The sequence below is a fragment of the Numenius arquata genome, chromosome 1 (genome assembly GCF_964106895.1).
Source record: "Numenius arquata chromosome 1, bNumArq3.hap1.1, whole genome shotgun sequence".
Lineage (NCBI taxonomy): Eukaryota > Metazoa > Chordata > Aves > Charadriiformes > Scolopacidae > Numenius > Numenius arquata.
Window position 1 is genome coordinate 1405290 of NC_133576.1, and position 25046 is coordinate 1430335.

Sequence of the window (25046 nt, forward strand, 5' to 3'; positions counted from 1 at the left end):
ATGCAGGGCCTGGACCTGGTTATTGTCTTGCATACAAAAGTTAGCAAGCTCAAAGCAGAGTTCACTAAAAAAACCCTTCAGGGTTCAGGGACAGGGAGAAGAGAACAGCAGACCATATTCCAAAAAGAAATAACAAATTAAAACAAAAGGCTGGAGCGTACTTTGAGAATGTCATAGGCATCACCTTCACCATCAGGAGAAATGGGTATGTAGACAAATCCATTTAATAATATGTTGTCGAGTGACACACAAGGGTTTACATTTTCTTCTTCCAGGTAGTAGTCCTTGAAGGTATAACCCCGGATTTCCTTTAGTGGGAGAAGATCATACACCTGGGGAAATGCAACCAACCAGGGAAAAGTGTTGCAGGTCAGCACTTACGGGGACACAGACCATACTTAACACTCCTTTGATAAAAGCCAGCTTCTAAAAACCAAGTGTAGTGAACACAGCTATAAAAATACATGACCCCATGTCCACAGTGGTGTTAACTACTGTTGAAGAATTGGTTCATTCTTGTACTTGCTCATTACCAGAAATAACCAAGACTTACAGAGCTGGGAGAGAGCTCATCTTCAGGCTTCATGAGGAGAACACTCTTGTCCACAGCACGGAGGGCACACAGGGACCTTGGTGAGGCATGGAGTTGCAGGCGTGTGTTGGAGGCAGGAAGACCTTCCTTGGGTACAAAACTCAGTCTGACCTGCAACCACAAAAGGAAATTACAACAGCTGCTTTTCCAGACACTGTTACATGCTATTATATCGAAGCATCTAGCCTTGTGAACTGAGCTCTGCTAAGTGCCTTGCAGCTCTTCTAATATATATTCAGCTTCGATTAATGTAATTAATAATGACTAGTGATTCTCTTTCTTACTCTGTCTTGCTCCACTTTTTACAGTTACGGATTTGTAACATATTCTGAAGTTTCAGTCACCAATCTTCAGTCAACATCTGGTCAGATCATTTCCACATGTGGATATCTGAACTACTGGCCATGAGACAAACATGGGTTGCATAAATCCCAACTTATACTCACTTTATTGGGGAGGCAACTTTCAACCTGGAAATCTGCTGAACTGGCAATGACTTCCCCACTTGGTGAAGTGGCATACACAAGCATCCGTGCCAGGGGAGCAACTGCTGCCTCAACAGGGAAGGTCAACTGAAATGTCCCATAAACTAACAGAGAGAAAAAAGGATAAGCAACATACAAAAAGTTCCAGTATATGCATTCGTCTTCCCCAGATAAAAAAGTCAAGTTCACTCATGCTGAAGATTTTTTGTTAGCAGGGGCAGGAAAACTGATATGTGTATGGCTACGTCTAGGACTGTTGCTGAAGACACCTGCATTCAAACAGTGATCATGTGATAGCCAAATGAGATGGGTTTGGTGGGCCTCAACATGTCTTCTCGATTCTCCCCAGTTAACATCTGGTGTAATTTCTTGATGTTCCCAACCCCTTTCTTCCTCAAGCTCCAAGATCTTTTGCAGTCTACAAAAAATAGATGAGGGGAAAAATGTAGAAATTAGGGACTGTTGTAATGGAGTCAGCAGTCGAGGTTGCAGAGGGGTTGAAAGAATAACTTTGCAAAGTTACTGCTAAGCAAGCATTTAGCTGGAACACCAAGCTATTGCTCCAACTACAGTTGAAAATGCCTCTCTGTGTTGAAAGACTCTTCCAAGCTGGGCCTGAGCTTCATGTCACAATCTGGACAAAGGTGATAGAACATACCCAGTTATGAGCCAGGGTGTTAGTTTAGTGAGGATGCAGAACTTTCTATGATCATGCAGCACGCAAGATCTTTTAGTTCCATACACTGTTTATACCCACTGCAGTATAACTCCTTCTCACAGACTTCCAAAATGTCTCCCTGGTCTCACTGTTGAAAGGCTTTTAATGATGTATCATAGCCAGCCTCAGTTACTGAAATGTGTAATCCTTGGAAATTTATATGAATAAAATTAAATGTATCGGTTAGAATATAGGTATGTGTGTGTTTGCATACTTATAAGGGAGAAACGATACCCAGAACATGAAGGAAAGTGAGAGAGAAAGAAAAGGAGGCATGTTCTTCCTGCTCACTGTACGTGTGAGACTCACAACACTGGTGAGCATTCAAAATCTGAATAGGGTAGAGTGGTCAGCAGAAAGTGTTGTTTTGAGGAAAAAAAAAATCAAAATATTATGCATATTTTTTGTTGAATTTTCTAAAATTTTCTGGTCAAAAAAATAGCACCTGACAGAACTCAGAGAAAACCAAACTAACCCAAGGCTCTTCGTTTAAAAAGATTTAATTTTGAAAATGCATCTCAATTCAAACATCAAATGTTTGAATTGAAATAATTTCTCTACATCCCCCCTGCCCCCAAAATTATCATCAGAGATGCTAAAAAGGCATAGTTCTGCTCACCATCTCCGGGATTCACAGCGAGATCATAGGTGTCTGCTAATACAATGCCTCCCTTGGCCATCACCTGTGTGACAGAGAAACCTTCCTGTAATGGTTGCTACCGGTGCTGAAGGGAAGGAGAATGAACATTCACTGGGTTAACTGCAGAGTGTAGGAATAGCACTGCCAACTGTGAACAAAACCAAGAAGATACTAAGCAAGTGCCAGACTGGAATTTACTTCTGTCTTTGAAGGCAGAAACAAGTCTCTCCTAGGAGTGACCAACGTTTCCTCATTGGTCAGACCTGGCTGCCCTTTTGTACGTATTGCATATATAGATCAGGTTCAAATGCACTTTGCCTCTGAGCACACATAAGTTTGGGGGTCATATGTACATTTCTAACAATTTGGAACAGGCTGATGATTGAAAGTTCTCCTCAGTCCACTCTCAGTTGCATTGTGAAACAGTCTGGAGAAAAATTTAATCAGGATTAATTTCGTAACTCACACAGAGGTGGAATAGAAGAGCACAGGCTGTAAATAAAAAGAGCTTGAATAAGATCCCTGAAGTCAGCCAGCGAACAACAGCCTGAATGCTAGCTGTGATTTCCTCATTTCTAGAAAAAGCTTCCTGGTTTCCTTCTTCACAACCAAAAAGGCCTTTTATACAAATACTTTCCATTAGGATATTTTTCCATGGCACCATATTTTAATTTCAAGATGTGGGATCCACACCTATAAAAATGTAAGTTCCCTCACTGTTTTGGGTTACCTGCTGTAGGTATATACTTAAGACAAGCTTTCCCAGGCTACCGGGATAAACAGGAATCTTGTGCTTCAGTTTATTATTAGCCATTATTATTAGCAGTCTTGAAAATAAGCACATAGACATCTCTACCACAAGTTTCTGTTCTCTTTTTTGTAATCTCAGTCTAAGTCACCCCAATGTTCTGTACAATCCATCAGGAGTGTCTGTTCCACTGATTTCTTCATCTCTTCTGCTAGTGTCACTAAGTGAGAAAACCAGAAAAACAAATGTAGGGGAATAGAAGTTCTATTTGAATAGTCATCTGATTCTTCCTGTTCTCCCAAGCGAAATTGTGAGATCGCTGTTCAGTCACAGCTGAATTAGTTTCTCTTCTCTGCCCCCCAAAATGAATCAATTCATGTTTTTCAATGCCAGCATGTTATAGTCTGTTCCAGTTACTGGGGTATCTCAAACTTTCCATCGTTGCCTGATATATGACCTAAGCTCTAAACTTCTTGGGCTTTTCCGGTGCTGTAGCTAGAGGTGTTGCTTTGGTTTTAGCCGTCAGTTGACTACCAAAGGACAAAATTGAGTAGGAGACTGCTTTCCTCCTCATCTTTCATCTTCTTGTAGGATGCTGGTTTTTGAACTGTGACCATATATGACCTAGAATTCAGAATGTGGGAAACTGGGAGTGGAGTATTACGAAAAGAGAGTCTTAGATGGCTGCATGCAAGACAATGGTCCCTCCGTTAATATTATGTCTCTCTTCTGTTCTTAATAAAACATGTACACCCCACCTATGTCTGCATATAGAAGACAACATGAGAAGCATTACAGAAATGTGTTTAAATCCCACTGCCACAGGCCACACTTTCAGTTTCAAACTCTCTTTACCATTACTGGCTACGGACTGACCATATAGCAGTGCTGTGGTTGCTCGTCATGGAAAGTAGCTATATGTGCTACGGTGCTCTCTGTGGCCATAGACCAAAGTAACCACAAATAATTCTTACCAAATAGTAAATGACAATTTTCTTCTGCTCTCCTATGGCCTCCGGTGTGAAGATATAGTGCACTTGGATCTCCGTGGGGGAGCCACAATTTAATGTCTCAGGCTTTGGCTCAATTTTGAGGAAACTCTTACTTGGGGAGTAAAACCGACTTATTCTACGCATGGCGTGCTCATATGAAGGTGTGATCCAGTCGCTGTCATAACAGTTCAGTTCAGGTTTATGATCAGCCTGATAAAGAAGAATAAAAAGTTCACAGCTGACCAAACCCAGAGAAAAGTCATAGAATCATAGAATCATAGAATCATCCAGGTTGGAAGAGACCCTTGGGATCATCGAGTCCAACCATCTACCCTACTCTACAAAGTTCTCCCCTATATCATATCCCCCAACACCACATCTAAACGGCTCTTAAACACATCCAGGGATGGTGACTCAACCACCTCCCTGGGCAGCCTATTCCAATGCCCGACCACTCTTTCTGTGAAAAATTCTTTCCTAATGTTCAGTCTAAACCTACCCTGCTGGAGCTTGAAGCCATTCCCTCTTGTTCTGTCATTAATTACCTGTGCGAAGAGACCAGCACCAACCTCTCTACAGTGTCCTTTCAAGTAGTTGTAGAGAGTGATGAGGTCTCCCCTCAGCCTCCTCTTCCTCAAACTAAACAGTCCCAGCTCCTTCAACCGCTCTTCATAGGATTTGTTTTCCAGGCCCTTCACCAGCTTCGTTGCCCTCCTCTGCACTCGCTCCAGCACCTCAATATCTCTCCTGTAGTGAGGTGCCCAAAACTGGACACAATACTCGAGGTGTGGCCTCACCAGTGCTGAGTACAGGGGCACAATCACCTCCCTACTTCTGCCGGTAAAAGTCACATGAAAAGTGGTAAAGTCACATGAAAGCCCACAGAAAAACTCTCGGTATGTTCTATATTTCCCACTCTTAAAAGAAGATAGAGAACATGCACAGGAGACACAGAGAAGAGAGGTAACCTGCCAAGAAACTTGCTTTATCTTCCAATTGGCAGATAGAGTGATAACCCATGGATAAATATTTCCCCTGCTGATCAGAAAGACAAAGGCTTACCCTAGTCCCTCTGCCCTGTCTCTGCCACTCACTCGGATTTCCAGGGAAGCTCCTGTGAAGGTGGTAGTGTCTATGGAAAACCAGGCTTGTCCCTGTTCATCTGTAGTGTAATTCCCTTTGTATCTGTCTCCATCCACAGAAATCATGACAGTTTCATTGGCGATTGGAGCATCAGTGCCATCTACCAGCTTCACCTACCAGAGCAAAAACAAACTTCAGGTTTTTAGACTCAAAACAGAAAACAAATCCTGAGTCTTAAAGCCTCTTCCTCTTTTTCCTCCTTGCCAGGCAGGACGTTTCTTATGGAGAAGAACAAAAGACATGAATGTGGAAATGTGTGGGGTGTGTCCTGAGTCGTCTGAGGCAGCAACTGAGAAAATTCTCAGCAAAACAATCTGATTGGCCCAGGAAAATTATCTGTCAGAGCCCTAAGTTCTGCAGTAGGTTTTAATTCTCCTGGCCAGCTTCATCTGGGACCTCCACCACATATCGTCTGACTCTTGGTTCAGGAACTCTAAGTTCAGGCTTGTACCTTGCCCCAGTCCTTGACTAAAGCTACATTTGAGATAGACCTACACCCAGCTCTTTCTCCTACTGTTCCCATCTGGTTAACTGGACTTCCTTGGTTGAGCTCAGCCCTGACTCATCACCTCATGTTGTCTGGTGACCGCTGGACTGCTGGTGGAACCTGTTACTGTCTCCAGCCCTGCTCTGCTTAGTCTGGTTGTGTACTGTGGGACTGCACCCTTATTGATGAGGCCACTACGCCTACCTGTGTTGTGGTCACCATTTGCACCTGGATAACGTTCCCTTGTGGAATAGCCCACACTTGCTGCTCTCTGATGTTATTCTCGTGTCAGAACAACGGGCCTTCAATTCTGTACTGGGCTGACTGCCAGGAGGTTCAAGGCCATGTGTTGTTAAAAAGTGCCCCAACTGACCGTAATTCGCCTGCCTGCGCAAAGGCAGAGGAAGGTGGACCATGTCATCTACACACTACTATTCCATCTGATGGGATTGTGCACTTGTGAGTTTGCTATGCCATTCATTGTCCAGAGTTTCAGAAGTTCCCTACCTTCCCAAAGAGTGGGATCCCTGGTCTGTACTGAGAGTCCAGCAGGTCAAAGCTGATTTTGCTCATGACGGACGTGATTCCACAGGAGCCTGTTCCGGTAATCTCTGTTCCTGAGAGAGAGCACAGTAAAGAGGAATTATTAATGAATGGAAGCATTTCCAGGCATGTCACTCCACTTTCTTCATCATTGCCAGGTCCTCCTGTTATGGCCTGCCATCACTTTGCCATCCTCATGTGATACATACCTGTGCCATCTTCTGTGATCTTGCCTTGTACCTCAATGCTCATCTCGTATCCCTTGCGCTGGAGCTGAAATATCTTGGTCCTTACTACACCAGAAACACACCCACGAGCATCTGCCTAAGCAGGGAATTGGAGAGAAAATTGGAATTCTGTGAACAAATCAGGTGCTTTGTGGGACAGGAATAGATACCCCAAACCCAACATGCCTAACTTCTGCCATGAAATCCAGCCTTATGTTCTAGGGCTGTCTCCAAGACTAGAACTTGTTTACAGCCTGTTTCCCGGTGTTTCATCCACACATTTTCTGTGTTCTTTGTGGTACTTGACACTCAGTTCTCCAAGGCATGCACTGGTTTCCTTGTTAACTCCCTCCTGCCTTAGTTCTGCTTTTCTTCCTGTTTCTTTTGTTGTCTTCACTCTTCTTGTTGTCCTTACTCCTGTGTTTGACCTATATACAATACCACCTTCTTGTTTTCTCCTCGTCGTCTTTGCTCTTTGCTCCCTGCCAGTCCCTCCCACAGTCACAAAGTTCTTTCTCAGAGTTGGGATTAATAGCAGGGACCTCACAGCTGCTAACTGGAGATTTGTCACTAGTTTCAATGGGGTCAGGATTTCAGCTGTGGGGTTTTCTTCATCAGTTCTGTTTCCAGTTTAACGACCCACCTCTTAAGAATGCCTTCCTCTGAGAACATCTGCTTTTCCCCAGAGGGAGTTCTACTATCTCCCAACAGTCACAGATTCAGCCTCCTTTAGACAACGTTGCCCATTATCCATAAGAAAGACTCCTACATTTTAATCTTGGGACTCACCTGCCTGGTGAATTCTTCACACACAGCTTCTGCTTCCTTTCCGTAACAATTTGAAGTAGAGTGGGAAAATTTCCGGCACACCTGGACATTCACCAAACCAGGAACAGGTTTCCCATAGGTGTACCTATAATCACAAAGTGTTAAACAATATATTAGATAATATATTATATTAGATAGATTGTCTCATCATATTAGATGATGCGGCAATCAGCCACAATCAGACACATCTCCTTAAAGACCTCTGTGGGTAACTTCCTAATATTTCTTCTTAAAGGCTGACTAATCTGACATTTTAGTGATTACATTTCCATCCTTTCCATAGTGACATTCTTCCATCATCCACTAGAATCTGTTTTAGGTGGGAGGTCTCTGCAGGAATGCAGTAAAAGATTGTCTGTAGAAAATTATTTAATCCTTGTATCACAGACTCCTGAGGGTTCAATGAAGAAGTAGAAAGGCAACCAGAGGTTCAGGAGGAGAAATTTTTGAGTTAAAGAAGAGAATACTGGCTTTTCTTCACCTGCTATAGTCATTTCTGATCTGACAATTCTCAGTATTTGAGGGCTCAAGATTGGCAGAGAAGCTCTAAATGTAAAGACAGGAAGAGAAATGTACAGTAAACTGCAAGGAGAGAGCTGCGGATTGGTTTGGCATCATCTTTTAGGAAATATAGAGAACCTTTCACTTTGACTTTTTCAGGCCAAGAAGCAGGCTCAGGTTTGATAGCATGGAACAAGCCTGTACTAGATGTCTGGGGAAAGTATGAAAAGCCTTCCCCAAGTTTCTTTTGGCCCTCAGCAGAAAGGAGGAGTGAAGAATGAGCAGGAGAGATTTACTCCAGCTCTGTGACTCACAGACCACAGACGGACACTGGAAGCTCCATGTCCTTAATAGTGATCACCTTGGGCAGCTTCACCAGGACCTCGTACTTGGGCAGCACTAGATGGGAGAAAGAAAATCTGATATGAGAAGAGTTGAAGGAGAGCAGTGTACGATACAGCAACCCAAACACAGAGCCAGAATCATCTTAATACTAACCATCACCCCTCTGTGCTCTGCAGTATGGCTCTGTCACCCCTTCCCTAGGTTTTCTCAGCCTTCACCACCGTTTTGGGTTTAAAGGGAATTTAAGGTGAGTTGTAGCCCTTATCTTCCCCCATTTGCAACACATGCTTATGTGATGCCATTGGCGCCAGACAGCTGTGCAGATCCCTCACATATGCCCATTCAAGAAGGGCACACTCTCCCTGTGTGTTGTGTTACGTGTTTCACAATACACAATTTGCAGCTACGACTTGGAGTAGCACGTCCACCACCTGTGTCATTTACCACATTGGAACAGCTCGTATCATTGATTCTCTCTGTCTCTTTCCTACTGCTCTGGAGATACCAAGCTGCTGTTAAGCTCACTAATACGTAGCACGTGAAACTGTCTTGCATGTCCAGACAGTTCCAGGGAATCCTAGTTCCTAGGGAATGCAGACTCTCAGGTCTGTATTTTCAAGTGGACAAGGCAGCCACAAGGCCTGATATAAAGAGTGGCAAGTAAAAGGCATATTTTGCTCCTACATCCCTCTTCACATATTGCATCCTGCAACCCTAAGCCCCCAACTACTCAAGCCCAGGACGGGACTGGAGCATGTAATGGCCGGCTTCCAGGCAGTGCACCTGAGGTTTTTTTCCCAGTGCAAGGAAATAAGAGCAGGGAGGATGCACCCCAGACCCGGGAAGTGGAAAGCAACCCTGAGTTACACAGTTTAGACATAAATTTGTGTCTAGGATGGGGGGCAAAGCTCAGTGTTTCAAGCCCAGGCCTCAGAAGGCTGTAGGAGAATTAGCAACAGGGGACATTCATGGGAATAAGTCTAAAGAACAAATGAAAGAAAAAAAATCAGTTCAGTGTCAGGCTAAGAAAGGGATATACATCTTTGATTTTGAGGGGTGTTCAGAATGATCTTGCGGGAGGAGGCACAACCCAACTGTAACCACGGCAGGCCAAAGCCTATAACTTGGTTTGTGTTCAAATTATTCAACATGCTCATACTAGCCACCGTGCCTGACTTTGAACCAAATAAGCCTGCTCCCCTGGACTCCGGCGACAATCTCCTTTGGGTCTGCACCCTGCCTGTTCCAGAAACAGCAGGTTCTGAGCAACGTGCTGGGTCATTTGAGCTCCACGTAGGGCCAGGGGGAGCCCAGGAGTGCGGAGCACAGGGCGAGCAGCCTCCTCATACACACGGAGCCGAGCCAGAGCCTACTTGTCTGCAAACACCTGAGAAGTCTTATTGCAGGACTGGGGGTCGGAGTGCTCCCTGGGGCGCAGCACGTTTCTCCTAACTCAGTCTGTACTACCAGACGGCTTGCATCTGCTTGTAACGTTTGTGGAGTGTTTCTCTTCAAACTGAAGTTTTCTACCAAACGTATTTTCTAAGCTTTTGCAGAAACATGGAAGAAGAGGAAAAAGGAGAGGACTACAAGTGGAGAAATGGAACTGATGCAGAAGATGAGAGGGGCAAAGCGGGGTCACCAAAATACTGTCATCTCTTACTCCATATCTAGTGCTACTTGCAACAAGCTGCTGGACTGAAAAGCGACTGAGGCAAAGTCAGCTGAAATTGGTGTGACAAGCCACGCACAGGAAACTTTGTCAGACGCTGTATTCCCAAAAGCATTATGAGCAAATACAAGCTTAAGCAGGTTGCAGAGATGCCGTAAAGTAAGTAACCACCTCTGATACTCAGCACCTTCTCGGTCAGCCCCTCTGAACCCCATTGCCTATGTATTCTCTTCCTCCCTTCTCCATGCCATTCCAAGGAAATCCCAAATTGAGAGGTCACAATAAAAGGCATTGCTGTCACCCCTGCTTGCAGCCCATACCTCCTCTCCTTACCGTATTCCTCCACACTGAAGGAGTGCTCCACATGGGATGAGAAGCTCTTCTGGACGACTATTTTGTAGGAGCCTTGGATGGGTTCTGAGGTGAGGGGGAAGGAGAGCTGCTTAAAGCCTGTCTCTAGTTCCACCCCTTGCCATTGGTACACACGGTTCCTCTGGGGATCCTGCAGGTGAGGATAACGCAAGGTCACAAGACAGCACAGGAGGCTCCCAGGGACAGATCAGTGGAGTGCCCAATATATATACATCCCACCTGGGAAATGCTTAGCTGTAATTACTCAATAATCTGTGAGGGTCTGTGGGTGCTTACCTGTCAGTTCTGCATAACTAGCACGCAAGAATGCTTTTTTAACCCTGGAGGTCCTGTGCTGTATCCCCCTCAGCTCTACCTGCATGCTGATGAAGGATAGGGCCAGGAAGCTGGGGAAGACAGGCTGGCAAGATAACAAGACAAAGAGATGGATAGCAGGAGTAAGTGGAACGGAGGGAGAAAGGAGGGAAATTTCAGTCTCCTTCACTTGCTATACAGCCTGCTAAAAGGTTTTTTTTCCATGCCTGTAACAGAGACTGAGTACCAGTGCATAATCTGCTGAGGAATGAGACACCCGATCTGTCTATGGAACTGAGAAATGTTTGTGTGCAAGAGTCCAAAGCTTGTGGTGGGGTGAGGACAGGAACAGAGGAAAGTATATCCTATATATGTACATCCAGCTGAGACCTCTCCCTTCTTGTCCCTCCTCGCTCCTAATGCTGGAGCTGAAATCTCGTCACTACTACAGCTGTGTATTGCTCATTATGAACTGACTATCAATAGGCTGTGCTCCAAATTCATCATCTCAGCCCCAAATTTCTTGTAGAATTCACTGAACCAATGCAGTGGCGCTCTGCAGTTTGACGCACCTTTTCCAGGCTCCTCAGCAGGATGGTTAATGTTTACAGTCTTTGATTTTCTGCCTGCTCTTTGCATTGTACCTTGGCTGTCGCCAAAAGTCTATTTACTCTAGATAGGTACGTGACTCAAGGTATGCGACTGGATGCATTTACTTCACTGAGATTTTATCTCAGGGCTTAGGGAAAAGGGGATGTGAATGACATCCCCCCATTTGGCTGTCACCGGTCAGAGGGCAGAAGAGCTGGCCTTCTTCCCGAGAAGCACCCCGAGAGGAAGGCACAGTCAGTAAAACACATCCCACGGCTCTGACCAAATCCTCTTCATCACTGCACTTCAATCCTGCTGAAAAGCTCACCACTTATTGTGAGGGACTCCACCGGGCTTCCTTGGAGGAGGAATTCAAGAAAATGTTTGCAGCCGGGCTGGTGAACTTGTTATCATTTCTGTGACGTATTTCTAGGTTAGACCTGAAAGTCAGTTTGTTTGTTTTTTCCTCAGAAAGGTTTGTTTCTTTTTTTTTTTTTTTTTTTTTAAATGACAGAAGAGATAGGTCAGGACAATAGTTCAGAAATAATAGGCTTATACTAACTTCTGCCTTTGTGGCTGACTACGATCAATTAGTGATGTTACGGGTGTGGACTGATGAACATTTATGCCTTTAGCACTGCTGACTTTAAGCTGTCACCTTCTTCACTCCTGTCACCCTTTCCTTTGGGCCAGTCCAAATTTCATGCAAGCATGTGGTAAACTGATCTGGCCAAAAAATAATACCATAGAGAAAAATGGTGAATTTGCTGCCAGATGAGTTTCCTAGTCTACCAGACTGCCCTCTAGACATCTGTGAAAGTCAGACCAAGGGAAATGCTGGACTGAGAATGAGCATCGAGGAAGGCAGAGGTGGTGGTGGAAGCAGAGGACAAGGCCTACATAAGCTGGATTAAGCAGCACACACCGACACCCTGCCTCAGAGGCCAGAGCAGAAAACAGAGGATGGTCTTCCTGGTAATTTAAAATTGAAGTCTTTCACGGCACTGACACAAAAACAATGATGAAATTATTCAGCTTGTTAGAAAAAGGCATATGCCATTTCTGGAGGCAGTGGGTAGGATTTATTTCTTCGTGTTGCTTTCATGAAATTCCTGAAATTCCTCAGTCAAGTATCATCTCATTGAAGGGGAAGGGACCCATTCTACAACCCCGTGGGAGAGCCTCAGTAGAAGGTAGTTCTGAGATGCTCTCCTCCACCCGCTATCCCACACCACACACACTCTTCTTTCCCCAAATATTCACAGATTGTCAGTGGCTCACCAGCTCTGCATCTCTGTTCTGGAAATTAGCTGAGGGGAAGAGAGAGTGGCAGCACTTTGACAGGAAGGTAGAAAAGAGGTGTGTGAGGTGTGTAGCCCATTTCTGGCCCACCTTCCGTCTCCCCTGTTCTGTCAACACTCCCAGCTCTAGCAAGAGACAGGGCAGAATGAAGATCACATGAAGATCACAACCCCAAGCAGCAATGCCAGGACTGACTACATAGGATCCATAATAATGCAAGCAAATTTAAGATCTGTGCACACTAATTTCAGGGTTGTTTGTGCTGCTATCAGGGTCCATCGTTGAGTCCTTCCCATCAGTTTTCCACTAGAAGATGTCCCAGATAATAATTGTAAATTCGGGTTTCTCAGCTGAAAAAGTGGATACTTGAATCATTGACAGAAACATCCTTCCTATTAACTTCTGTCTATCTCTGAAGTTCAACTGCCAAAGAAAAAAAAAGCCAACTGACAAAAGGACATGCTTGGGATCATAGGGGATGTCTACTTACATAATTTTGTTTCTTTAGTTTTGCTAGGTTAACACAGTTCTGTGGTTTCAGCCACACTTGGCAGACAGAAAAATCTTAGTTCTGCTCGGGAAGAGGAATAAGCCATTCTGATATGACCTCTAGGCAAATGTAATTCTGTTCACAACATGGCTTGCACTGATTAACTATTTTGGTCCTACATCACATTCCCCAATCAAAGAACCATTGTCGGAACTTATTTTGATGCCCAACTACTCAGCCTTCCTTTACACAAAAGAAAAAGGTCATGTGCCCATGGTTTTTCCCTTGCATCTCAGCCTGAAAACACCATGTCTGGAGACTACTATTTCTGTGCCTGCACATTCTGCTGAAATAATGTACGTGTAGTTAACCACTCACCTGAACATAGACAAATGGAAACTGTGGGGAAAGAACAAAGGAAAATCAGAGTTAGAAATATGGATCACACATGGATGGAAGTAATTTCCAGATTTGGACTGAAGGGCAGAAAAACAACCTCTAAAAAGTCCTTTGGGTTCTCCCTTTTCTGTGCTTGCTCTGTTTCCTTAGTTCTTGATGGTTAAGGGAATCTATTAATATTTTAGAGACAGAACTGTCTGTCTTACCACAGCATGAAAATGTGATGAAGTAAGAGTTTTCGAAGAACTCACCTTCATGAGGAACTAATTGCCAAATAACCTAAAAGGTGGGCTTACACCCATGACCAGTTCCTCAAAACCAAGTCCTTGTCATGCTGCTCTCTCTGCCTCCAAGCATGTGGTTATGCCTGCTCCCAGAAACATCTGCACATCTGTCACTTTCAACGGAAACTTGTCCCACACATTTTTTCAGTAATGGGATCTCTGCCTATATGCTTATCCACATACATTCCTTTGCAAATCTGGTTTTAAACACCTATATCCCTTTGAAAAAGGGACATGGGTTTCTCAGTCAGTAGAGACAGGTGGAGTGTGTCCCAGGACAGGGTATGGAACGGGTCAAGGGTGGTATGAGTAAGAAAGGATCATATGCTTTAAAGGCTGTCTTCAGTGGTTCTAAATTATGACAGTAATAGTGTTAATTGGGAATTAAGCCTCCTGGTTAACAACAAAGAATTATGGCTCTACCTTCTCATTCAGCGGGTAGAAGTCCTTGTCCAGAGAGACGATCCGAAACAGCACTGGAGGGTGGAACAGAAAAGAAGGAAATTCCACTGTTAAATTTGTAGCTGTTAACAGGAAATGTCAGTGTTTCGATAATTTGTAACTCATTAATTCCACGGGTCAAGAGGCTCTGAATTGAGATCTCTTAAGTTATGGAAGCAATTACTCCAGGATCTTTTTCTTGCAGATGGCGAGAGGCAGATAAATTTAGAAGGATAATCAGGTCTTGGCTGAACTGAATTGTCCCTTGGGAGTGTCTGTCCTGCTTTGTTGATTCAGGTGCAGCCAAGGGAGACTTATGCTTTGAAGTCATCCCAGATTCATGTCTCTAGCTGAGTAGCATGAATCTGTGCCTACATCTGGCTGCGATGCTGTTCCTGGAGGATGGAGAATAGGAATGATGAAGGTACCACATGCCCTAGATCTCAGCTGACAGAAATAAGATTTACTGAGCACTTTAACTCCTCCCATGAAGAAGTCTGAAAACTTTAATAAAAATATGGGGCCTCTGGAGAATGAAGACCATAAGATTTTCTGCTGTCAGAGTCAACTCCAACCCAATTCCCTGTACCTGTCTGTCCGGGCTTGTAGATGGGTTTGTCTGTCTGGACGAAGACCAAGCTCTCAGAATTCTGGACCAGCACCGATTTGCGGCTCCTGAACTGCAGTGTCTCCCCCTTCACCGTCACAGTGAGATATGCCACTGATGTGCTATTGGATTTTGGAAGCTAAGAAAAATGAAGAGGGTAACTGTTTTACTGACTCACCCCATTGCACTAAGCCTTTGAAGGATGGCGTATTAGCTAGGTCCAAAAGTTCCCTAAAAGGACACCAAAGACTCAGTGCTGGAAGGAAGAGAGAAAACATGGTTTTCTGATACAAACTTAGAGGGCTTGTCTCCTCTGTCTCAAGAAAATCTTCTTTTTCCTTCAGAAATTGTTGCAAAGATGGATCTTCTCCAGTTCGTTGGGTTTTCTTCATGCTTCCTCTCCTTCCAATACTGAAAGTCTTTTCCCTTCCTTCATTTATACACTTTCCTTAGAGGAATATTGGATCTGATCTTGTTCTATCCTACGATTTATCAAAATGGAAATCAACACAGATCCATTATTTAGGGGGTGGGACCAGTTGCTTACATTACTCACCAACCAGCCTTCTGAAGGAACCAATAATAAATCAGCTCCAGAAGGAGACAAATGACCTCATGGACCTCACTGTTTTTAACCATTCCCCAGCTTCTATACTTCCCATTCCACTTCCCTATTTTTCCTCTGAGATCAAGCAAACCTGGGGTATGTTCTGCTTTAAAGTCAGTCAAAGTTCTAGGATGAAGGATCCCAGAAGAGTTCTCTAATCCTTGCATCCACAGAAATATCATGTGGGATATGGAATTGATAATGGTGGAAAATCATTGCTCATAAGGCTACCACGGTAAAATTTCTACATTAAATTCATTTTTTGTTTGGCTTGGCTTAGAAGTCTCTGATTGCAATGTGTCTTATTTCTTATTTCTGGACTGTTTAGATCTACTAGCCTGCATCAGTAAACACAAGGGATGAGCCCGCAAGGATGAGATACTCACAGAGAAAGGGATGCAGGTGAACACGTCCTTCTCCGACACCACGTCGTCAATCAGGCTCCTGTTTTCCCCCTGATACTCGAGTGTGGTGCTCAGTGTCACAGACTCATTCAGGTGGGTCAGCTGAATGCAGACTTTCTCAGAAGAATCGGTGTGTATCAGAAAGGGCAGTAGCACCATGTACTGCCTAGAAGGATCAGAAAGGTGAAATGTTTTTTTAAGGAAACAGTATTAAGTGAAAGAAAATTAACAAATCGGCATGCCTAATCCATTACCGTCCCTGTGGTTTCCAGTGCACATACACATGAGCATTCATTTTATTTTGGGTTTATACATATTAAATTGCCTAACTAATTAGCCTAAAAGCAAGAAAATGCTTGCTCTAGCAGGAACAATTTCTATGCTAATAGAGAGTCCTTTACAAAGGATGTTTTGTTCAGCTTCACAGCAGGGAGTAAGGACGGTGTGAAAGGTTCCAGGCTGTTAATTGATTTTTGTATATCCCACAATCTCCTATTGAGACTCAATGGCATTAGCTAAAAAAGGTTGAAAATTCAGCAGTCTCAGGGTTGAAAAAACCACCCACTTGTCTGGCTGCTCCTGTCTTTGCCTATCCAGGTTTTCAAATCCTTCTCATGCTGATCAAAAATGTGAGTGCTTGCAGTTTGGGATCTTATTAAGGTGAGCACACAAAGGATCTCAGAGAGCAGTGGTTTACTGCAACACAAGTGTACTTGCTTCTCCAAAGGGCTTTTGACAAAGATCCTTCACAAAAGACCCTTAAACTAAGCTGCCATCCAATTAAAGGGATCATTTTACTAATTTTTTACTAATAAATCAAATTATTAATTCTGACCTGGTTTAATTGTTTAAAAGATAGGACTCAAAGTGTAAGAACCCAGTGAAAATCTCCGGAATCTGTGTTGGGACCCCTGTTGTTCAGTGCATTTCTAAATTATCTGGGAAGTACTGTTTTCTGATAATTGTCCAAGGTAAGAAAATACCTAAACCTGACTTACATTTTTGTGGAAAATTGTTTTCATATGGTGAGACTGTGTAGCAAAAATGGCAAACAAACTGTTCATAAAGGGAAAACAGTCAATAGAGGAAGGAAAAATTACCCTAACAGTATATATGCTATCGTGTATGTCCTGTATCACTAAGTGGGCTACTGCAACTCAGACATGAGCACTGTTCACTCTGGGAAAATCCTCATTCAGTGATAAGTAGCAAATGGACCATAAGGAACTGTTCAGAAAGGAACAGAGGACAAATCGTTAACACATTGTTTTGCCATTGTTAAATTGCAAGGTGCTTCCACATCTGCCATACTGTGTGCATTTATAAAAAGGATTTAGCAGAAAAGATTCAGTGAATGACGGCAGCAATGATGTGGAACGATTTCCATAGGAGGAGACACTAGAGACTCTTCAGCTTGAAAAAAGGCAGGACAAAAAGCTGTAAAGTCATGATGTGCATAAAAGAAAGTATCGTTTGTTCATCTCCTGTGACAGTGCATGCGGTGAACAACACCAGGTGAAAATATTAAGCAGCTGGCTTAAAAATGGAAGGAAGCAGAAACTTTTTCACTAAGGTACAAAATTAAGCTGAGGAACTTAGTGCGACTAGGTGTTGTAAAACCCAAACGTACAATTCTGGCATGGCCAGTTTGTGTGCTCTCAAGCAGCCCAAGAAGGGCACATGTAGCCGGGCTGCATCAGGTGACAGTGAGCAGACAACTGTCCTTCCCTGGGTGAGGAACAAAAGGAGCCAGCAGGTGCCACTGAGTTGGATAATTAGGGCCTTACCTGTCTGTCCAGCCAAGTGCAGACCCTTAAAAGAAGCTGTCACTCCCCACCTGCCAGTAGCTCTCCAGGGCATACAGTACATGCCCTACGACACCAGCTACACAAAATTTGGTATGAGGCTCATAAGGGCAAGAAGATCAGCTACTCCTGAGATTATAAAAAAATGTCGTGGGCAAATTCAGTGCCCAGAAATGGCTAGAAAACGTAGCAGCGCAGGTGTAATCCCTGCCACTTTAAGACCTTGAACCTCTGATTGATAGGAGCTCCGTAAGGCTACAGCAGATGGGAAGCTCATTTCTACTCGCCTTACTCCTCTACTCTGTTCTTCACCACCTACGCCTGGCCACCAGCACAGACAAAAGACAGAGCTAATGTAGTCCCCATGTCTGATGCTGGACCACTTTTATGGACCTGGTATTCCTTTTTCCCTGCACACATTCAAGCTATCCAGATGCAGCAAGCAGGGGGTTCTGATGGCAGTTCAGTCTGCAGGGTATGTTAATTACTACATGCATAGGAGGAAAGCTGTGGTCAGGACTGCTCATACCACTTTTCCATGGGCTCTCCATGGAGGAAGGCTAATGTGCACCTTGCCAGATGGTGCCAGCCCTGAGGAGAGAGACAGCCGGGCCCATGCAGAGCTATGTTATTGCCTGGGCTCTGAGCTTTTGAGAAGTCCTAAAGCTATTGTGGAGGCAGTGGGACCCGGGCAGTACCTCCATTTCCCTCACCAATGGGATAAATGCAATGGGATAAAGCGTGGCAAGGAGCCATCCGGCAGCTCTGCTCAGTGCATGCTGCTGCAGAAGGAGGGAAAGGAGGGAGCTCCAGCCACCCAGGGAGTGACTTACAGCTTGTGACCCTCCGCATGCTTCAGTGCGCCCCTTCCTCCACCGCTTTCTCACCACAGCTTCACCCTGTGCCTTCTTCCCCAAATCTCATTTTCCCTGCCCCCCGGCAGTGGCACCGGCAATCTGACTGTAACATCCAGTCTAACGAAGGGACAGCATGACCCAGTTCATGGGGAATTTGGCCTCGTTCCTCTTCCTGTTCACTGTTCTGCTGAAATTTTGGCCAATGCACAGAACTTCCCCCTAGACTGGCTTCCCTGCCTTTGAAACAAGGATATGAAACGCGCTGTTTATAGACCTCCCTTTAGCTGTTTTGGGATGTGTTGGTGAAAAGAGCTACAGGAATTAAATTACTGTGAGGGCTTTAAATAACTGGGGTCACAAAGTCCATGTATAGACATTCCAGGACAAAAAAGCATCTGGGCTGCCAAAAGAGACCTCAGCAGCCTCCCTGCATGCAATGAAGTGTTTTGAAAACAGAGGCAGTGGCTCTGGCAGAAGCAGGCAACAAGGAGGGATAGGAGACCCTAGAGAAAGTGGCTGAGGCAAAAATGATGGGTTTATCTACATGCAGAAGGTAATGCTCTGTCTTGAGATGGAGTAACATCTGAATATTGACTCTCAGCTACCTTCTGGAACAAACATCCGACCAAAGAAACCAGTGAAATTCATCAGCTCCATCAGTCCAAATGCCAATTCATGTCCCACCATGATCTAGCATTTCTGACTATATGCAGCATGTTCCGAGTAACTCCATTGCATTTTAAAATAGCTGGTATGCCCAACCACATGTCAGAATAGGAGAACGATTACTCCTATTGAACGATAGCCCCTATTGGTTTCTTCCAGAACAGATCCAGAACAAGAAAAAAAAAAAAAAAAAAGTCTTGCTATCAGTATTTTACAGAACCATAAATTTTTTGGTTTCAAGGGATCTCTGGATGTCTCAAGCCCAGCTTCTCTCCTGCAACAGGACTGTTGCAAAGGACTCCGCAGATGGAGTTTCCACCATCTATCTCTCTGGGTCACCCGTTCCAGTGCTGAACTAACTTGGTGAGGGTCTGAACCTTAATTGTGCCTCCTGTACAGCTGGCCACATCTGAAACAGAAATAGCAGCAACAGCTGCTGCTCAAAGAAGCTCTCTCACTCCTTGTGCTGGGCACAGGAAGCAAGCCTTGATTGGAAGCTTCATTTTGTCTTCAGTTCAAGGGCGGCTTCCCTTCTGTGTTATACACAGCATCTGACCTACCCTGTAGCACTTAGAACCACCACCCTCACCCTCACCTAGCAGCTCACTGCTCAGATTCCACTGCCTCCCCGCTCCCCAACTGTTTACTGGGCTCCTAGGTTCACTCTGTGGATGCCAGCTACACCTCTCTCTGCCTCCCCTCTCTCAGCCTTTCCTCCTTCTCCCCTCCCAAAATGGTGCTCAGTCAGGGATAGAGAGCAGGATGCTGCTCACAGGAGGAGAGGACTGAGCAGTATGGATTCGTTCCCTTTCCCCCTGATCTTGGGCAGGGATGAATTAAGATTACTTCATTGCTTAATTACATCAGATTACCGTAGGGAGACCAGAGAGCTCAGCCTGACCCAAAGCAGGCTGGTCTGTCCCTGAAGCACCCAAACAGGGCAGATGAGTGGGAGGTTGATGGCACAGTGTGAGTCAAAGGTCCTTTGGTCCGAGCCCGTCACCGCTTCACCTCTGACCACGCAGCGAGCGGCAGCACCTTCTGCTACAGCTGCTAGCACTGCTGCACTGCTGCCGGGCATGACATCTCTGCAGCAGGCACCAGGAGACCCGCGGCGGTGAGAACGGCACTTCTGCCAGCCCAGCAAGAGGCACAGCGTGTGACAGCAGCCAGGATTTTAAGAGGGAGGCTGCTCTCATCCGGACTAGAGGCTCTGGAGCAATCCCCTCCGGCAGGTGAGGCTGGGGTGAGGATGCCAGCCTCCGGTCTGCCCGTGCCACCCAAGGCTGCCCCTCTCCCTGGGGCTCTCGGCAAGGTGGGTGCCGTGGCCGTGCCGTGGAGCCCTGGGGTGGCTGCCCCAGGGGAGGGTGCCAGCGCCAGGCTCCGCGCCAGAGGAAGAGAATCTAGGTCACAGATCCTCGTTGGGAACAAGTACATCTGAACGCTGCCAAGGGAAACAAACTGGCTTGGAAGAAACAGGAGAAAGGGGAGCAAACCGGCTTGAAAGCAACGGGAGAGTGGGGAGAAATAACTCAGTGCTCGAAACAAGGAAACTACGGGAAAGGTAAGTACATAGGTTCTGGCATCGTGCATACAAAACCCCAGGCACCTGAAGGTTTCTAGGAAGGAATATACTTAGGCAAAGGTGTTGTGGGGAAGCAGGGCTGGACTATCAGGCAGCTACAGGGCAGGAGTGTGGGTGCTGGCAGAGCTGTGGAGGGGGGGTGTCCCAGGGCTGGACAACCAGGGGGCTGCAGGGAGAGAGTGGGGAGCACTGGCAGAGCTGTGCAGGAAGCTCAGGGCTTGGCTAGTTGTGGGGCGCGGGGCAGGAGTGGAAGAACCTGGCACAGTTGTTTGAAGAATCACAGAAAGGAAGAAAATAGAAGGAAAAAAGGCACACTAAGACCTCCCCCTTTTCCCTTCCCCCCTTCCACATGTGTAGCTTACGGTTCTGTGGTGGGAGAGGTGTTTCCAGGAAGGAAGAAGAGGAGAAGGAGGAAGATGTTTGGTTTGCTGGGCAGCCCGTCCTTCCCCATGGTGCAGAGCAGGTCGTGGTGAGCCAAGCAGACACCCAGCCTGGTCCGGCGCTGCTGTTTTCCTGCACCTTGTAATTCCCCTCCACTCTCTGCTGGGTCAGCCTCTTTATAACCGCTCTCTGTAAACAGCCCAGGGGCTGGAGGAGATAAGGGCTGGGGGCCAGGACTCATCCGGAAACCGGGAGAGGCGGTAAGGAGGAGCTGGAACAGAAGGACAGTTTTCGGCCAGAGAATTTCCAAGTGGGGGAAGGGTATTTATTGGATAGTGCTTATATTAGAAATCTTCGAATGATTCATACCCTGCTTTCTTTTACCCATCAGAAATCCACAGTGTTGGGGAAATGAACTATGTTCAACGCAGGGCAATATTCCCTGTGGGCAGCATCTAATCACAGCACTCTGATGTGGGGTACTGTGATCTTTTGAAGCCAAAAGCCAATTTTATAGGTATTTTAAGAACAAAAGGAAACCCATAGGCAGAAACATTGCCCATATAATGTTAACAGAATACTGCAGTAGTTTACTGACACAGTTGCTAACAGCGGTACTATGGGTTAGACTATCTGTCGGGAATATAACCCAAAATGAGGTGAGGAACTGGTCTAGATAACGGAAATAAGTTCTGTTTCCACTGTGAATATGCACAAATATTACACAATGCTTTGGGGAGATATCCTTACCCCCCCAGCATGGTGGTCAACCTCTGTCATTCAAGGTCACCTGGAGCACCGGGTTTTCCAGGTGGCTCCACCTTTCCTTTGCCAGATTCAGATTCTCCCCCTCTACTCTGCACTGGTGAGGCCACAACTGGAATACTGCATCCAGTTCTGGGCTCCCCAATTCAAGAGGGATAGGGAACTACTGGAAAGAGTCCAGCGAAGGGCAACAAAGATGATTAAGGGAATGGAGCATCTCCCTTATGAGGAAAGACTGAGAGAGCTGGGACTCTTTAGCCTGGAGAAGAGAAAGCTGAGGGGAGACCTTATTAATGCCTATAAGTATCTCAAGGGTGGGTTGAAGGAGGAGGGAGCCAGACTCTTTTCAGTGGTTCCCGGTGACAGGACAAGGGGCAACGGGCACAAGTTGGAACATAGGAGGTTCCACTTGAATATGAGGAAGAATTTCTTCACGGTGAGGGTGCCAGAGCCCTGGAAGAGGCTGCCCAGGGAGGGTGTGGAGTCCCCTTCTCTGGAGATTTTCAAGACCCGCCTGGATGCAGTCCTGAGTAACATGCTCTGACATGCTCTGGGCAATCCTGCTTCAGCAGGGGAGTTGGACTAGATGATCTCTATGGTCCCTTCCAAGTCTAAAAAAATTCAGTGAAATTCAGATCTGTGCTGCTGTGAGTCACGTTTGTAACAGAAGTCACTCAGAAACAGTGCTGCTCGCTTGACTCGGCCTTCTGCAAACCCCTGGTTGCAGCAGCTTATCCAGAAGTTGAATCCAGTAAGAAAAAAGTTTGCTGAATTCCAGCAGGTCATTGAACAGAAATATTCAGTCCGAACTACGAGCGCTCCCTGAGAAGCCTGACTAGGTGAGGTGTTTGCACCAATGCGTGGAAAACTGCAAAATTGCAGCTGTAGGGCTCTCGGTATGCCCCCCCAGTGCCTGTGCAGTGTAAAGGGTTCAGTAACGTTCTTTATGGAGGTTCATGATCCCTGTGAAGAGTTCTGTTGTGTAGGAATAACCCAGCAGAGAAAATGCTTCAGCACAAACCACCTTGAACGTGTCTATGGGAAGCCACATTAATGGCAGAAGTTCTCTGATCTGTGCAAGGGACCTTACTAGATCACAACAACACTGACAGCCGTATTTACTCTTTGCCTGAAGATTAAGCTTTGAAAAAGAGTGAATTTTAAGGCTGAATGTTAGCTGTACAGTGTGTCTTGACTCTGATGTAGTAGCCAGAAAACTGCAGGGAATTGCTGTGCAAAGGACCAGGAGAAATGTCTGGGGATGAAAGGAAGTTTAAGAACGGTGTTAAAAAAATCAGTCTCAGTGTCTCATGGAATAAAATTTAACATCCTTTATAAACCCCAAAAGTTAGCAAAACAGTCGGGAGGCAGCCAGTATCTGCTGGGGGGGGAGAAGTGTTATATAAATGTCATATGGAGAAAGAATGGATGCATTCTCACACAAACCAAAAGATTTAGCAGATTATCGGTTAGAGATGGAAATACTGATAAAAAAGTAGTTGTGTAACTACCAAGTAATAAAACCCATACAGATTTTTTTCCAGAAATGCCCCTATTGTCTGTCCTCTCACTCCCATCTTCAACTTCTCCAGTAAATAACTCATGCAAAATAGCAATTTTCAAAGCAACAGCATCCTGGGCATTTGCTGGAAAACATGACTCACCCTGCATTGCCTGTTGTCCTTCAGGCTGCTGTAAACTGAAACTAAAAAGAAATCTGAATGGACACATGCAAAGTACACTTTAAGGCTGAGCATGTAAAACTAAAATGCATAGATCTACAGGACCATCAAAACCAGCGATTCAATTGAGATGCTGCTCATTATGGTCTTCTTCCTTCTACTAACCAATTTACCATCCACAAAGTATAAAATATCTGCTTCTCGGTCCCCCAGGAACCACTTACCAGATGTCTGACACTCCAATGCCCACTTTGCTCCACAAGCACGAACTGTCCTTGAGCTCAGGCAGTTGGTGCTTGAGGTGGTTCCTCTCTCCCAAAGCTCAGAACACTCTACCTTGAAAGGTTTTTGGTGCTTTTTCAGACCTGAAGGAGAGACCGTGTGTCTGAAAGACCGGCTTCTTAGAATCATAGAGTCATAGAACGGTTAGAGTTGGAAGGGACCTTAAAGATCATCGAGTTCTAACCCCCCTGCCCTGGGCAGGGACACCTCCACTAGAGCAGGTGGTAGCCTTCTTCCAACAAGGCTAGCTGGTCTAGTGAAAGATACTTCTGCTGGAAAAGGCACGCAACATCTTTGCCATACACAGCGGCAGTCATGATTTTAACCGCAGGAAAGAGACTTCCTCTTACAATAATACTTCATACATGTCTCACGTCACTGCCCACCTGACAGGCGAAGAGACAATCTATGTAGCTAGCATCTTCAGTGACTAGCCCCCTATTAAGCTGGTACAAAGCCTAAGTGGATCACTGTACCCAACTGTTCATCACAAATAATTTAATTTAGGCCACATCACGGTAAAAGGCTGATAGAGCCAAAATGCCCAAATGTAATTTCTTACAACCCTCCAAGCAGAGAGGATTTCTATCCTGAATGACAGTAATGGACTTTGGTTCATACTGCTCAAAATGAATGATTACATACATTTACTCTCACTTTTAAGGGTAGCCCATCTTTTGGCTGTTCCACAGAAAGTTTTTAAAACTTCTTACTTATTTCCACTGCTAAATTAAAATGATAACATCATTCTGAAATTTTATTTTGTTCCAAAGAGCTCTTGGGAGAGTTACCTTAATTCTTGATAATTCTCAGAGAAGTTACAGTGATATACTGGCAAGTTACATTGGATTTCCTTTCCAGGTAATATCATATTGAAATGGAGCAAGATACCAGGTCAGTAGAAACGGATGCCATGGGAGCACTTCTGCTTTGCCTGAATGTATCACTATTAGTATTTTTTTATTTTCTGGAGCATTTTATTCTCCACAATATTTCCTTTGCAAGTTCCTTTCCACGGGCAATTTAAAATATGTTATTTTGAATAGGACTGACTGACACAAAAGCTGCAATTAGTAAGTTAACACAGGCCATCATATGTATGGCCAGTCATAGCAAACCTCATTCTGCAGACTCCTATAAACCATACAGTCTTCACTGCATTGCCTAGCAAAGATGAGCAGGAAAACGTGAACTGTCCTACAAAGTTTATGACTACTGTAGAAAACAAGCATATTTTTTCAATGTGCACTGTCAGACGGTCAGTTTTAATGAATCGGTTTTAATCACCCTAACCCAATTCTGGTATATTTT

The 25046-nt window shown here is 45.0% G+C and overlaps 1 protein-coding gene across 1 annotated transcript in view; it reads right to left on the minus strand.

Annotated features, from left to right (window-relative positions):
• The window catches only part of LOC141472191 (alpha-2-macroglobulin-like), a 42210-nt gene extending 20963 nt beyond the window's left edge, over positions 1–21247 (minus strand). The window contains exons 1-16 of the mRNA XM_074159056.1: positions 20988–21247; positions 15695–15878; positions 14684–14840; positions 14077–14129; positions 13349–13369; positions 10255–10423; positions 8219–8303; positions 7365–7488; positions 6558–6672; positions 6313–6422; positions 5270–5431; positions 4158–4385; positions 2415–2478; positions 1039–1181; positions 554–703; positions 162–332 (exon numbers count right to left, since the gene is read on the minus strand). Coding sequence (XP_074015157.1) covers positions 162–332; positions 554–703; positions 1039–1181; positions 2415–2478; positions 4158–4385; positions 5270–5431; positions 6313–6422; positions 6558–6672; positions 7365–7488; positions 8219–8303; positions 10255–10423; positions 13349–13369; positions 14077–14129; positions 14684–14840; positions 15695–15878; positions 20988–21247 — 2196 coding nt within the window. The remainder of the gene's footprint in view (positions 1–161; positions 333–553; positions 704–1038; positions 1182–2414; positions 2479–4157; positions 4386–5269; positions 5432–6312; positions 6423–6557; positions 6673–7364; positions 7489–8218; positions 8304–10254; positions 10424–13348; positions 13370–14076; positions 14130–14683; positions 14841–15694; positions 15879–20987) is intronic.
• Between the last annotated feature and the right edge of the window lie 3799 nt (positions 21248–25046).